This window comes from Sebastes umbrosus, chromosome 18, assembly GCF_015220745.1.
Source record: "Sebastes umbrosus isolate fSebUmb1 chromosome 18, fSebUmb1.pri, whole genome shotgun sequence".
In the NCBI taxonomy this organism is placed as follows: domain Eukaryota; kingdom Metazoa; phylum Chordata; class Actinopteri; order Perciformes; family Sebastidae; genus Sebastes; species Sebastes umbrosus.
The window spans coordinates 1799754-1814438 of record NC_051286.1 but is presented as its reverse complement, the minus strand read 5'-3'; the positions used below and the strand labels follow the sequence as shown (position 1 = coordinate 1814438).

The window sequence follows — 14685 nt, the reverse complement described above, 5'->3', positions numbered from 1 at the left end:
TTTTTCGGCCTTTTTTCTGACATTTTTGAGTCCTTTTTTGGACACCTTACGGGCATTTTCTGCCTTTTTTTTTTACATTTTCTAAACATTGTTTGGACTTTTTTCGGACATATGTCAGACTTTTCTTCTGCCTCTTTTTGCTGACATTTTACAGACATGTTTTGGTAATTTTTCCGCCTTTTTCTGAAATTTTTTTGCCCTTTTTTGACACTTTTCGGACATGTTTACGACTTTTATTTCTGACATTTTTCAGCTTTTTTCAGCTTTTTTTCTTACAATTTTCTAAATATTTTCAGACATTTTTCTGCCTTTTTTTCCAGAATTTTTTTTAAACATTGTTTCTTCTTCTGCCTTTCTTCTGACCTTTTTTCTGATTTTTTTTCTGACTGTTCTTCTGCGTTTCAGGAGTTATCCAACAAAACACATAATCCACCAAAGAGCACGTGTTCAAGTGTTATTTTTGTTTCTTGCCGCGGTATCGTTTCAGTATCAGTATTGAGATATTAAGGCAGGATATCGTATCAAAGTCATGATTTTGGTCTCGTGACAACACTAAAGCGTAAAAAAATTTTTTTTGCAATTGAGGAAGTTTGAATTTTTCCGTTTCCGTCCAGCTTTTTTAATGCTGTACTTTAAAATAAGCATAAATATATGAATGGAATCACGGCTCCTGTGTGCCGCCTGGATCTCCATCTTCTCTTTCTGATCACGTCTCCTGCTGATTGATTCTCTGGCAGAGGTCAGTGTTTCTGATGAGTCCGGCCATCAGAGCTGTAATATTCTTGGCAAGGCAGCTATTAATAGGAGGTCTGTAACTTCAAGTCTCTGCTCTGTATAATAGGACTTGGGTTGACATTGGACTTTAACAGGCTTATCTTTGTTTGTGGTCTAAACCTTTCCGAGCGAGGACGATCTCTTCTGGCCAAATAAATATTCTTTAAGAGCTCCCTAACATCCCACCGATCCAAGCTGTAAGCCAAGCCTGCCTCCGAACGCTGGATGATTGCCTCCACAGACTGAACACACTCTCCTCACTTCGCTGTAAAACACGCTTCATGATGGCCGCCCGCTGTGAGAACCAGCCCATTTAATAGGCGCCCCGCTGCGCTTCCTCTTCTTCCCCGCGGAGGGAGAAAACGACGGGGAGGAGCCGAGAGCAGAGGAACTTCTCTGGTGAAGTTCAAAGCGTCGGTTGATTTTCTGGAAACGGAGCCTCCCCGGAGGGTTCAGTCTGAACCGCTGAGGAAGATGAGGCGTGAGATGGAGGGTGGAGCGTCTCACACAACAATACGCCACTTTAAATGCACAGAATGGAAGAGTTGAATAATTATTGTATGACTTTCTCTAATTCTGTAATTAATTAAAGTCATTCCGAGAGATGTAAGTCATAAGTTTGCCTGTAATGATTCCTTTGGGTTTTAATTAAAAATGAGAAACAGAGGGCGGCGAGGGACACCGACGCCACATTCTCCACAGTTCAAAAGCATTCATCATTGACCACAATGAGACTGATCTGAGATGAAGGGGAGACGCAGGCTGAATATTACAGCGATCAATCAAAGTGCACAGTCTTGAGGGATGAGATCAAAATAACATCTGCCTTTCAGGAGTCCAACTGGTGGCGTTTAGGAGTCGAGAAGCCCAGCGAGATGGATGGTCTCCGATACGGAGCAATCACAGAACTCTGCAGGCTGAAACCGGATGATAAACTCAGCTCCTCGTCACAGCGACGGACGCTGACTTCAAATACTACAGAAGCTGAGTGTTCACACTCTGATCAGATGGGATCAGTGCAGAGAGGTGAAGTCCCGCCTCTTCCGGTGGACCCCATAGGGCCTTATTTTGGAAAATGATGAACGGTAATCAACGGCAGGAGACAAATATTGTTTTGATCCCGTTTGAATCACACTCATGATGTTTGTACATTTAAAAGATCATTTTACTAGTCCAGAAAGTCTCAGTTTGTCGTAGTATCATTTAGTTTAGTGTGAAACCACTCAGTGAACTACATCTCTCGTCTCGTCACCAACACTAGATACCTACCTGACTTAGCTATGACCACGCACAGATGAAACGTTATCGTACATGATGTGTTTTTTGGGGACATTTTCAGACACATTTTTTTCATTTTTTTTTTTTACATTTTTCGGACATACAGCATGTCGGACATTTCTTCTGCCTTTCTTTAAATTTTTTGGGACATTTTCAGTGTTTTTTTTCGGACATTTTTCTGCCTTTTTGGACATTTTTCGGACATTCTTTGGACTTTTTTTCGGACATATGTTGGACAATTTTCTGCCTTTTTTCTAACTTTTTTTGGAAATTTTTCAGACGGACGGATTTTTCTGGACAATTTTGCCTTTTTTTCAGACATATGTCGGACTTTTCTTCTGCCTTTCTTCGTCCTTTTTACAGAATGTTTTTCGGACACATGTCGGACTTTTCTTCTGCCTTTCTTTACATTTTTGGGACATTTTTCCAGCATTTTTCAGACTTTTCTTCTGCCTTTTTGGAAATTTTTCGGACATATGTCGGACTTTTCCTCTGCCTTTTTTCTGACATTTTTCAGACATTTTTCAGCCTTTCCTTTTAAATTTTTCGGACAATTTTCGGCCTTTTTTCTAAATTGTTTTGGACATTTTTCAGACTTTTCCTCTGCCTTTCTTTGGCCTTTTAACAGACATTTTTTTCGGACATTTTAGCTTCCAGCTTTTCTAGAAATGTATTCATCACTTAGCTTCTTTAAGTAATGCAGTTCAGCAACCAATTCTAGCTTTTTTACATTTCATTTTCCAGGTTTTTCAGCAGTGCAGAGCAATGTTTTTACCCTTTAATACTTCTGTATTCTCAGCAATGCTTTGCCGTTTCAGTCGTCAGCATTCACACGCAGGAAATCCATTTTCTAGTTTTCTCCAAATTCTACACTTTTATTTCCCGTGTTCCTTTCTGAAATCTCCCGTTCTTATAAATTCACAGTGGGTTCCATTGAGAAACATTTCTTGAAACCAAAGCTTCATAAGAATCGTATATAACCACCAGGACCATCGTAAGTGATTTCTCAGGTATTTCCATATATGTGTCACTGCAGCTCACCTGATGTGCTTCCGGCCTCCTCAAAGTCGATGTTGCCGAGGTGCAGCACGCCGGCCACCACCCTGAACAGGTCCAGCTTCTCCGTGTCGTCCAGGCCGATCTTCTTCATCGCCACGGACATCCTGTTGAAGTCTCCCTGATCGTCCAGCAGCGGGTCCTTCAGAGGGCCCGACTTCAAGTGCTGAGGAACAAGAGTCCAGACAGTTACTGACCCGTCTTCCTCCGTCTGATACCTTCATTCATCACATCATCCACTTCCTTCTACTTCACCATTTCTTACATTATTCAACTGGACTTTTATCCTTCATTTCTTCACCTTCTACCTATTCTTTACCTTCCTCAGCTATTCACCTGCCTCTCTACCGGTTCCTGCTTCCTTTGCTGTGGCAGACGGGTCAATATGAAGTGTGTTTTCTAAAGCAGAAGCGCTGCTTTGTTAAACCGCCCCAGACATCAGACTGACCTTAAGCTTCCAATCATCCTCCAGAATCATTTAATTTTCTCTTAAACTAATCTTCGACTTGGCTGTAATTGTTTTTCTGCAGTAACCCAGGATAACAGATACCGGGCACATATACTTCTATTTCTCTTTAAATATACTGCACAGAAGAACTCTAAAGAGCAGCGCAAGCAGTGCATGAGAAATGTGAATTTGCAGCAGAGAGAAAGCGAAGATAGTGAAGGAGGAAACACACACACTTGAATAAACCACTCATGAATGTCACAGTCTGATGATATCCACAGGCTAAACTAGATGCCATCCACTCAGCGTCCCCTCGGATAGAATTAAATAGAAGTGAATTCTTCTGCTTAGCTGGTTCCACTATTTAATGGGGTTCTCATTGGATTTTCATTTAGCTTTTTCAAGTCGAATAAAGTAAATCAACAGCAGGAAGGAAACATTCGCTGCAAACCAAAGTCTGGGAGCTGGACGATAACCTGCTCAAACAACCACTTTGGAAGACACAGACACTATTTAGTTTATTATTAGAGCTGTAAGTCGATTCAAATATTTAATCGGGATTGATTGCACATTTTTTATCTGTTCTAAATGAACCTTAAAGGGAGATTTGTCAAATATTTAATCCTCTTATCAACATGTGAGTGGACAAATATGCTGCTTTATGCAAATGTATGTATATATTTATTATTAGAAATCAGTTAACAACACAAAACAATGACAGATATTGTCCAGAAACCCTCACAGGTACTGCATTTAGCATAAAACAATATGCTCAAATCATAACAAATCTACAACCTCCGAAATATTGGCGGGCCGTCACATTTTTAAGAGGTTAATCAAATATCACAAGTTGCGTTAAAGAAATTAGTGGCGTTAAAATTTGCGTTATTATCACGTTAACTTTGACAGCCCTAATTTTTACATTTTGGTTTTTGGACAGGTTAGAAAAATGCCATTCAAACTCAAGATACGTACGGTATAATGTACAGCGAGCCGGTCATTATTGCGAAATGAACCCCAACAGACCCGATTTTGCAATAATGACCCGTTCGCTGTACATTATCCCGCTTATTACACGGCTACTTAATAAAGAGACCAATAATTTGGCACAACATATTGATTTTAAAAATGATTTTAGTGCTTCTGCAAAAAAAAAAAAAATAGTCCTCAGATCAGATCTGTATCCATAGCAACGGTCTATTATTCATAGCAGCGATCTGCTATAAAGAAATAACAGACCGTAGAACGCCGTGATTGACCAATCAGGCCCTGACACACCGTCGGACAGTTTGGGGTCGTCGTCAAGCGTCTGTCGCTCTAGTTTCTGCCCGCTGTGTCCCGCTGTAGTCTGCCCGCGTCGGAGGCTTTTTCATCCGATTCGTGCATCTAGACGTGGTGAAGACGACTTGTTGAAGTTCAAACCGAGCATCAGAATGGGGAAGAAAGGGGATTTAAGTGACTTTGAACGCGGCATGGTTGTTGGTGCCAGACGGGCTGGTCTGAGTATTAGACTGCTGATCTACTGGGATTTTCACCACAACCATCTCTAGGGTTTACAAGGTGTACCTAATAAAGTGGCCGGTGAGTGTATATAGTCATATTGTCCGGCCCCTAATTTTCCATTACAAGGCGTATTTTGATGATCACATATTAAAATGTCTAAACATTTCTTTTCTTATAACAACAGATGTAAAAGAGGATATTTGTCTGTCAGCAGAACTGTTCTGTAATTAGTTGAGTTTACAGAATGAAAACTGTAATTCCACCTTAAAGGGTAATTTTGGTATTCTCCGATGTGTTTGTGTCTAAGTGACTAATGAGGACAACAAATAACAATTATTATTATGCTCCTCTGGGGCAGCAAGAAAAATGCTTACAAATTAAAACCTGCCGTGTGCCGTACTGTAATACTGTAAAAGTATTGATCGGATGAGGCTGCTGGTCTATAATGCAGACTTAACAATAAACTGGATTTTAAGCTAATAAACTTTATGTCTTGTGATAAAACTATTCCCTACAACATCGATAGACCACGATACGAATATTAAATCAGCTCTTTGTTTTCTGCTGTGCTTTTGAAACCGACTGTTTGTCCAACAACAGAACAGGAAGTGGACACAAGTGGTTTCTGGGTGTATATATATATATATATATATATATATATATATATATATATATATATATATATATACACACCGCTGCACTGTGACATTCTGAGATAGAAGAAAGCAATCAGTTCAGCTCGAATGAGAAACGCTCTACATCTTCTACACAGCAGAGGAGAGTATGAAACCACAGAAAGCACTGCGGAGGGGAGATAAAGATATAAAAGATCAGCATGCATTAAAAAAACACTCAGAGAAGATGTGATTCCCAACATTCAACATCGGGGCGGAGGAAACACCGAATCACCTTGTCATCCTGACGGACACGAGACGGAGCAGTGAGGAGACATACAGCACATCATTTATCACAGCAGCTACGACCAGAAAATAACCCTTTGGTTTTAATTCACCTGAAGCGCCAGACTCCACCTTTAATCCTGTATAATAACTTAACATCCACATGTTTGTTTTCCTGCAGTTTAATCTGATTGTGCCTGAATGTGAGGCGACTTTAAAGTGGATGCAACTTCTTTCTGAGGCTGGATTGTAGCGGGCTCAGTTTTAAAGCTAGAGTGAAGATACTGGCATCATATGACATCGGTACCAACCATGTCATCAATCCAAAAGTTAAGCTAAATTTTGGCGAGGAAAAACTGGCATGGCTATTTTCATGGATCCCATGACCTCTGACCTCTGACCTCTGACCTCAAGATATGTGAATGAAAATTATTAGGCCCATTAAAGAGGAAATCATTTGATTTGATTTGATATATTAATATTTAAAACAACTAAAGGCTTTTTAAGATCTTGTATTTGCAGTATTGATTTTAAGGTAATGTTCCTGCTCCTTTCTAAAAAGGTAAGAGAAGTGAAATGTGTCTGGAGCCGACCAGGCAGCTGTACGGTTTATATCTACACTACATCACTCCGTTCAGAGGTAACTGGCCTGTGGAGAGGCCACTAAACGGAGCTCACACTCCCATTTCAATCTCCTGAGCCATCACGGTGAAATATGCTCCTTAAACTTTATAGTTACGACTTCAATTAAAAGCATATTTCAGCCTTTTAGAGTTCACCGTTTCATTTCAGACTCAACACGCCATGTTTGAGGCCCGGTGAGACGCCGCGGCACGGCGGTTAACTTTCTCACAATGTTCTCACAGCTGCTGGTGAAGCTGAGATATGATGAGTCATGGAAAATGAGAAACTGTGGAACTGTTTTCAGAAACCACAAAGATATATTTGAGGGGAATAACCGACGTATTCACGGAGCCAAACGGTCACACTGGTATCGCTATCGGGGTATTTCACGGCCACAGGTGGCGCTGTTAACAAGCATTTCTGAAAGTTACAAATAGTCCCTTTAAAACAAGTCATGATACATTATTAAAAGTAAAATTAATCCTGTTTTTCAGATAAAGTGTTGAATTTAATTATGAGTCTCTGATTGGATTTTACGAGTCTCGGTAGAATATCTTTCCATTTATCCGCCATCTTCAGCGGAGCGCCGATCTCTTGTCCGTGTTCCTCCTAATGGTTATAATAATTAATAACAACGCTGCGCTGCAGGGGAACGCCGTATACAGCCGCTGTAATGGAATACTTGTGCATAATTAATCAAAGGCTGAAGGCAAAAGGAGGGAGCTCATTTCAAGTGATGAGGTTTTCTTATTAATGCATTAGATGTCTTTGTGCTGTGTGGAGGCTCTCAGCCAGGCTGCTAATTAAAAGGTTTGCTGTTTGAAAAATAAGCATCTGGATTTATTGTGAAAATCATGAGACTACTGTGTATATATATATATATATTTATATATATATATATTCAAAATGTAGCTTTGCAAAGGCTTTATTGTTTATTGAGGTGAGACCACAAGTTTTATTCTTATTTGCCAACAAATTGCTGCAAATCATGTCGCGGTTTGAGCGAGTTCTAATGAAAAAGAAACTGCAGACCAACAGGGTCACGTTATGAACGCTCCAGTTTGATACAAATCTAGAAATCTTGAACCTTAAATTTGCCAAAATCTGACTTTCCAAATAAACTGTCAGGAACTTTCTAGAAGCCAGTGTGATTACCTCCGCCAAGGCCGAAGGCCTAGGAAGGAGGTTATGTTTTCAGGTTATGTGCATTAACACATCTTGTGATTTTTAGGTTGTAGCGCCTCAGTTTTAAAGCTAGAGTGAAGATACTGGTGTCATATGAAACTATAAAACCTGATGAATCCATCGGTACCAACCATGTCATACTAGCTGGTCATGAAGGAGGTTAAATAACGCTTCAAAGATATGCTAAATTTTGGCGAGGAAAAACTGTCATGTCCTTTTTCAAAGGGGTCCCTTGACCTCTGACCTCCAGATCAGTGAATGTAAATGGGTTCTATGGGTACCCACGAGTCTCCCCTTTACAGACATGCCCACTTTATGATAATCACATGCAGTTTGGGGCAAGTCATAGTCAAGTCAGCACACTGACACACTGACAGCTGTTGTTGCCTGTTGGGCTGCAGTTTGACATGTTATGATGTGAGCATATTGTTTTATGCTAAATGCAGTACCTGTGAGGGTTTCTGGATCAATATCTGTCATTGATTTGTGTTGTTAATTGATTTACTATAATAAATATATACATACATTTGCATAAAGCAGCATATTTGTCCACTCCCATGTTGATAAGAGGATTAAATACTTGATAAATCTCCCTTTAAGGTTCATTTAGAACAGATAAAAAAGTGATTCAATATTGACAGCCCTAGGATGAACCCTTTAGATTTCAGTGAGCCCATGGCCTTTCCTTCCTTCCTCCCAGATCTTCCGTAATATTGGGTGTAATGAACACTGCGGCGTTTAGATTTACAGTATAATCTGGCTCCAAGTCCAGTTGCTCCTCTTGGGACACAAACTGAACTGTGAAATCATTTCACACAAATAAACATTTATATTTCCTGACAAAGGGTGAAAAAGAATGCAATGCAATAAGCGGTCCTATCAGATGACGCAGAAACCAATAATCAGAACCACACCTGATAAATGTGTTGTGCAGAGGAGATGAGAGGAGATGAGAGGACGTGAAGGAGAGGGACAAAGAGATTAACAGTGAGACAGCAGAGGAGGTGACGGGGTGTAAATCAAAAGGTGCAAACTGTCCTGCACACCCGAGAGAAAAACTGTGAGCGGAGAGCGGTCGCCGGGAGGCAGTAAATCTAAATTGAATCTGCTGAGTCAGGTTTTTAAGGAGGCGCTAATGGAGTTTGCAGAGCGATTGCTTCCTTTGTGTGCGGCCCGCGGGGCGACGACAGGGCTCGCTTTCTCTGCTCCGAGTTTGCATGAGCTTGTAGGTAAGATTGAGAATGAAACACAGGAGACACTGCAGCTACACAACGCTGAGCATCATCACCTGGATGAAGACAGACCTGGTTCCTATACAGACATACAGTTTTAAAACCTCTACACCGTCTTTATCATCTTCATCTATCTGTGTTTCTTCTGTGGAATATGGTTCAGTGTTTGTGTTCTGTACCTCTGGGCTCTTGCGGTTCTGCAGGATCTGTTTGTCCGTCTCTTTGGAGGCAAAGAAGCGAGTGCATCCTCTGTTCAGGTACTGAAACACAAACACAAAGAGAGAGACATGAGCACAACTTCAGAGAACAAAACAATGATTCACACAAAAGACGTGTTTCCCTTCAGTTGTCAGGGAAACTTTTGAAATGTTGCTAAAAAAGAAATGTGAATTATAAGCGTTTCCATCAACTGGTTTGGAGCAAAACAAGTCGCTTAGGCCATCTAACTATGGAGGAACGAACCTGCCAAAAAAAAAAAAATTACTAAATAAATAAATAAATAAATAAATAAATAAATAAATTACTAAATAAATAAATTACTAAATAAATAAATATGTCATTAAATGTAGCAAAACTAATATTAAAAACAAACGTAGCTATTAATTAATTGATAAAATGTGACATAAATTATTATTTCTGTTTTAATTTGCTTCTTTATTTATTTATCTTTGTATTAATTCCCTTATTTATTTACTCTTTTGTTTAATTTTCTATATTTATGTATTTATTCTAATTAATTGGAGGCAGAAATGCATAAAGAAATGTAAAAATAATTATATAAAGAAAAGAATACAGAAATAAATAAGTTTGGGGAAATAAATAAGGGAAAGGGGAAATTGTGCATAAATAAATAAATGCATACATTTAAAAAAAATAATAAATATGAAAAAAAAAAATACATACATACATTTAAAAATTAATAAAAATTAATACATATATAAATAAAAGGGAAAATTAAAAAGGAGAGTAAATAAATAAGGGATTTCATACAAAGATAAATAAATAAATAAATAAGGAAGCAAATTAAAACAGAAATCTCAATTTATGTCACATGTTATCAATTAATTAATGGCTACACTTATTTTTAATATTATTTTTGCTACATTTAATGACAAATTTATTTATTTATTTATTTATTTATTTGTTAATTTATTTGTTAATTTATTTGTTAATTTATTTTTGGATTCCGTCCTCCATATCTCACCATCTACGAGAGAAAAATGGAAAGAAGTCTTCAGGAATTTGTTTTAGTTGTTCTTTCATGGCAGACAGTATTGGTGATGTTTCATGATGTCCGGAGACGAAGACGAGCATTCACACGTTACGGGAATAACCGAGAAGACGCCGCCAGCGGAAACAGCTGATCAGTCATGTGAGTTGAATGTTCATTTTGTCAGGATGTATTCGGCAAGGACATTTCCAAAACCCATTTTAGGGCATCGACTGTTTTTCGACAAAAAACACCTCAAGTGAGAGTTAAACTTTTTTTGCGTAACTGAGGATGTTTTATTGAATTTTGCGGTTTCAAAACAGCTTTTCTAATACGATACTTCAACATGCACGTGAAAATATGTGAATAGAAACGCGGCTACAAGCTCTTTGTTCGAAGCATGCAGGCGTCTTCGAAGTTAGAAACCATAAAACTACAGGGAAGTCATTCTTTTGTGTGTGAAAGTTTGTTGGAGTGAAAGTCTTCCCATCTTTTCTCTCGTACGTGAGCGTGTCTGGCAAGAAGAACCCCTCCACGTCTCCGTTGGTCTTCTCAATAATTAAATTAGCATTTGCACAAAAAGAGAAATCCCCTCGCTGACTGATTGTGTACCGGTTTTAATGTCTTCCTTCCCACCAGCTGCACGCAGAGAGACGAAGACAACAGCGGCTCCGACACTAACTTCCTGAGCGTACCGGGACAGGAGGAAGGCGAGAGATCGGGTCCTTCTGGCCCGAGCAGATTGAAGTAAACGAGAGGTTTCATCACGGGGACGACTCCGTCTCCTCAACAGATGGGACACATTCTCTATTTGGTTCCTCTTGTTTTCCTCCTCACTCTTTACTAAACACCTCGGCGTCGCCCTGAAGGCTCCTCCACGCTCTCTTGGACTCAGAGCTGCAGGAAATACTACAGTACTTCTCTTTAAAGAGATATATTGTACTTTCATCTACTACGTCTGTCTGATGGTCAGAGTTCACAACATTTAATGTGAGATAAGATCAAAATGTCGCACTTTCATCTTTATTTTTATATTTCTTTCCTTCTTTATTTCCTTCCTTCTTTCCTTCTGACTGTTCAAACCTTATTGGTTTACTTCTTTCCTTCCTTCCTTCTGTACTTCTTTCCTGCCCTCTTTATTTCTTTTCCCTTTCCTTCTTTGCTTCCTTCTTTTTCAGCCTTCATCCTATATTTGTTTCCTCCTGTCCTGTGTTCTTTCCCTTTCTTTCCTTCCATCCTTTCCTCTGTTTATCCCCTTCTCTTTTCAGTCTCTTTCTTTCCTTCCTTCATGGCTTTTATTATTTGTCTTCAATCTACTTTTCCTTCTTTCCTCCATTCGTCCCCTTTGCCGTCCTTGTATACTTTCTTCCTTGTAACCTTTCCGTACTGGTTTCCTTCTACCCTTGCTCGTTTCCTCCCTTCAGTCTTTACTCCGTTATTTCTTTCCCTCTCTTCTTCCTTCACTCCATCTTTACATATTTATCTCCTTTATGTCCTGCCTTCTTAATTTATTAATCTTTCCTTATGTATTTCCTTTGTTCCCGTCTGTCCTCCCTTCTTTACTTCTTGTCTTCCTTTAGTCCCTCATTCATCCTTCCTTGCTGCCTTATTTTCTTCCCTCTATACTTACTATTTGTTTCCTTCTTTCATCCTCAACTTCTTTCTTTCCTTTGTCATTTGATTCTGCCTCTCTTTGTTCCCTCCTTTCCCTTCAGTCTTTTATGCCATCATTTCTTTTCCTTCTTTTATGCCTTGTTTTCCTTTCTTGCTTCTCTCTTTCCATATTTATGTAGTTATGTCCTTCTTGTCTTTGTTCTTTCTTTCCTTCCATCCTTACCTCTTTCCTTTTCTCCTTTTTTCCTGCGTTCTTTCCTTCCTGAAACCTTAATCTTTTCATCCCTCCATCCTTCCTTCTTTCTATATTTGATTCCTTCTGTCCTGCCTTCTTTCCTTACCACTTCATTCTCCTCCTGTGTTTCCAGTTTTTTATCCATATGTGTTTCCTCCCTTCTTTCCTTATGTCCTTCCAACGTTGCTTCCTTTCCTTCTTAAACCCCCCAAACCTTAAAATCCACTCTTCTTCTTCAGGTACTTTTACTTTTGACTATTTACTACTGTACTTTTTGAGTATATTTTATTGCTAACAGGACTTTTACTTTGATTACTTTTCCACTCTGGTATTTATACTTTTACTCATGTAAAGGATCGGAGTGCTTCTTCCACCACTACATACCACACACACTTCTCATGTCTTTAAGTGTTTGTTGCGTCGCTCTTTCGCGTCTTATCTGCACTTTAAACAAAACACATTTTTAGAAAACAACCTGAACGCAACCTCGCATGTCCCTCTTACCTACAAACAAAACGTAAAGAGTTCATCACGGCCGCCGAACCCTCGACCCTCGACTCGACTGCTCTCATAAGAGAACTCACTGGATCTTTTGTTACTCCCTCCACCAGCAGAGAAACTGCAGATATATGGAGTTATTATGAGCTGTTGAACCGACTGTGGGAGGTGTAATATGTCGCAGGGGGACTCTGGCGGAGAGACCGCAGAGCGAGCGTCGGCACTTTAAGGTCTGACGATGACGCAGGTGAGAACAGACTATTGAATAGAAGAAGCTGACAATGAATGAAGGGACCACTCTGTAAAAACAAAAAAGGAAAGCGTTCTCAAAAAAATATTTTTATTCTCCTCAACAGACGTGGAGACGAGCATGACTCAGCTCTTTTCTGAGAGAATCAGGTGAGTCAAGTGTTTAGGATCTGATTTTAGCATCGATATAAACACACTTACTGTACTTCTAAAGCTCTCTCCCGTTACCGACATCACTCTGACTTTATCTGAAGTTTATTCGCTGTCAATCTGCTCTTAAGAGAAATAAAATATCCACTTTCTCTAAGTGTAAACTTTGCCGTTTTTTTTTTTACCAGACGCCGAAGATCAATACTTGTTTCATGTGAGCAGCGGCAGCAGGAATGTGAGAGCCATTATCTGTACATTACCCGTTTCCACTGCAGCCATTACTGTACATTCCTCCGTTTGTAGCTGGAGGAGAACAATTTATGTTCACCGGGGAAACGAACGTGATGGTAAACGCGGTCATATGCTCTCTTTTATATACAATAGTTCACTATTAAACACGGTGCAGAGCGTGACGGCCAGATGGGCTCCGGCTTTAATGAAGGCCAGCCGGCTCAGTGACGGATCAGAGACGGATCAGAGACGGCTCAGTGCTGCCCTCTGCTGTCTCAGGGTATTTCAAGGAGTTATCTTCACACTACAGCCTCTCTAAATGTATGTATATGTGCTTTATTTTGTGTAAGTATCCCTCAATAACAGTGATTTAGAGGTCTGCACACTCGGTTCCTATTAACAGAGACACAAATCAGGTGAAGTCCAGATTATATTCAGTCTAAAATGGATGGAGTCAGACGACGGACGCTAGAAACTGACCGTGAATGCATCTGCTCCGTACGGAGTCTCAACACAGATTTCACACGCACGGGACGAGAGAGAGTCGACAGACAAGACGATGCAAAGCGAGAAGCAAAAGCGCCTATTTGGCAATATTTCAGATTTAAACCCAATGCTGTACGGGAACGTTATATATAACGTTAATGAGCCCATCGCCGTGCGGAGGATGGAGCGGTCCCAGCTAGTGCAGAGCAGAGCAGCGGAGCTCCCTTCCCCCAGCGAAAGCGGCAAGACTAGAAGAGTAATTCTTGCAGAGAAAATGTTGAGGGGGCTTTTGTTTATTCTCGGGGAGTTGGTAAACTCTCCGTTGTTGTGCAGAGAGGCAATTTAGAGAAAATCTGTTGGAAAGCAATTAACGCTTTTAGAAGACAAACGCCGCGGTGTCACTTCTGATGCTTCCTCTCTGAAAGTGACTTGTTCCTTATTTCGTTTCTTTTCAGTAAAACGTCTGAACACGCTGAAGTTGTTTCAAATAACTTCTACAGAAGTTTACAAGCAGAGGACGTGTCTGAGAGTGTGTTTGTGTCTGAGAGTGTGTTTGTGTCTGAGAGTGTGTTTGTGTCTGGGAGTGTGTTTGTGTGAATGTGGGTGGTAGGAGGCGTGAAAATATGTTCTTATCTACAGAAAGGGGACCTGCAGAAAAACGTTTGGGAACCACTGACATGATTTTAATGTTTCTATAAAAGTCGTACGAGTGGTCAGTCACATGATACCGCTGCGTTGAGCTCTGACTGCCACCAACACGTTCCAGCGTACAACTAGACGACTTGAAATGAAGCCTTAAACAACACAACAAGCTTGAATCTCTTATCAGACACAGAGCGGTCTCGTGTGGAGAGTCCAGATGTTGTAGAACATCCGTTCTCCATCAACTGGATGGAAAAATACAGAGAAAAAATATGTTTCTCTGAAGATACAAACGTCACTTAAATTAAATATCTCAAGACAGTTATTCACACTTACAGATGAAATCTCACCAACACCTGCTGCTTCTATTG

At 39.9% G+C, this 14685-nt stretch overlaps 1 protein-coding gene across 2 annotated transcripts in view; it reads right to left on the bottom strand.

The window, feature by feature from the left end:
• myo6a (myosin VIa) overlaps positions 1-14685 on the bottom strand; it is a 135665-nt gene that overhangs the window by 82677 nt on the left and 38303 nt on the right. The window contains exons 10-11 of one of the 2 annotated variants that reach the window (XM_037750206.1): positions 9179-9259; positions 3094-3274 (exon numbers count right to left, since the gene is read on the bottom strand). In XM_037750206.1, the coding sequence (XP_037606134.1) occupies positions 3094-3274; positions 9179-9259 (262 nt within the window). Of the gene's footprint in view, positions 1-3093; positions 3275-9178; positions 9260-14256; positions 14560-14685 lie in introns of those variants that run through there. The other variant, XM_037750205.1, reaches the window with a different exon arrangement.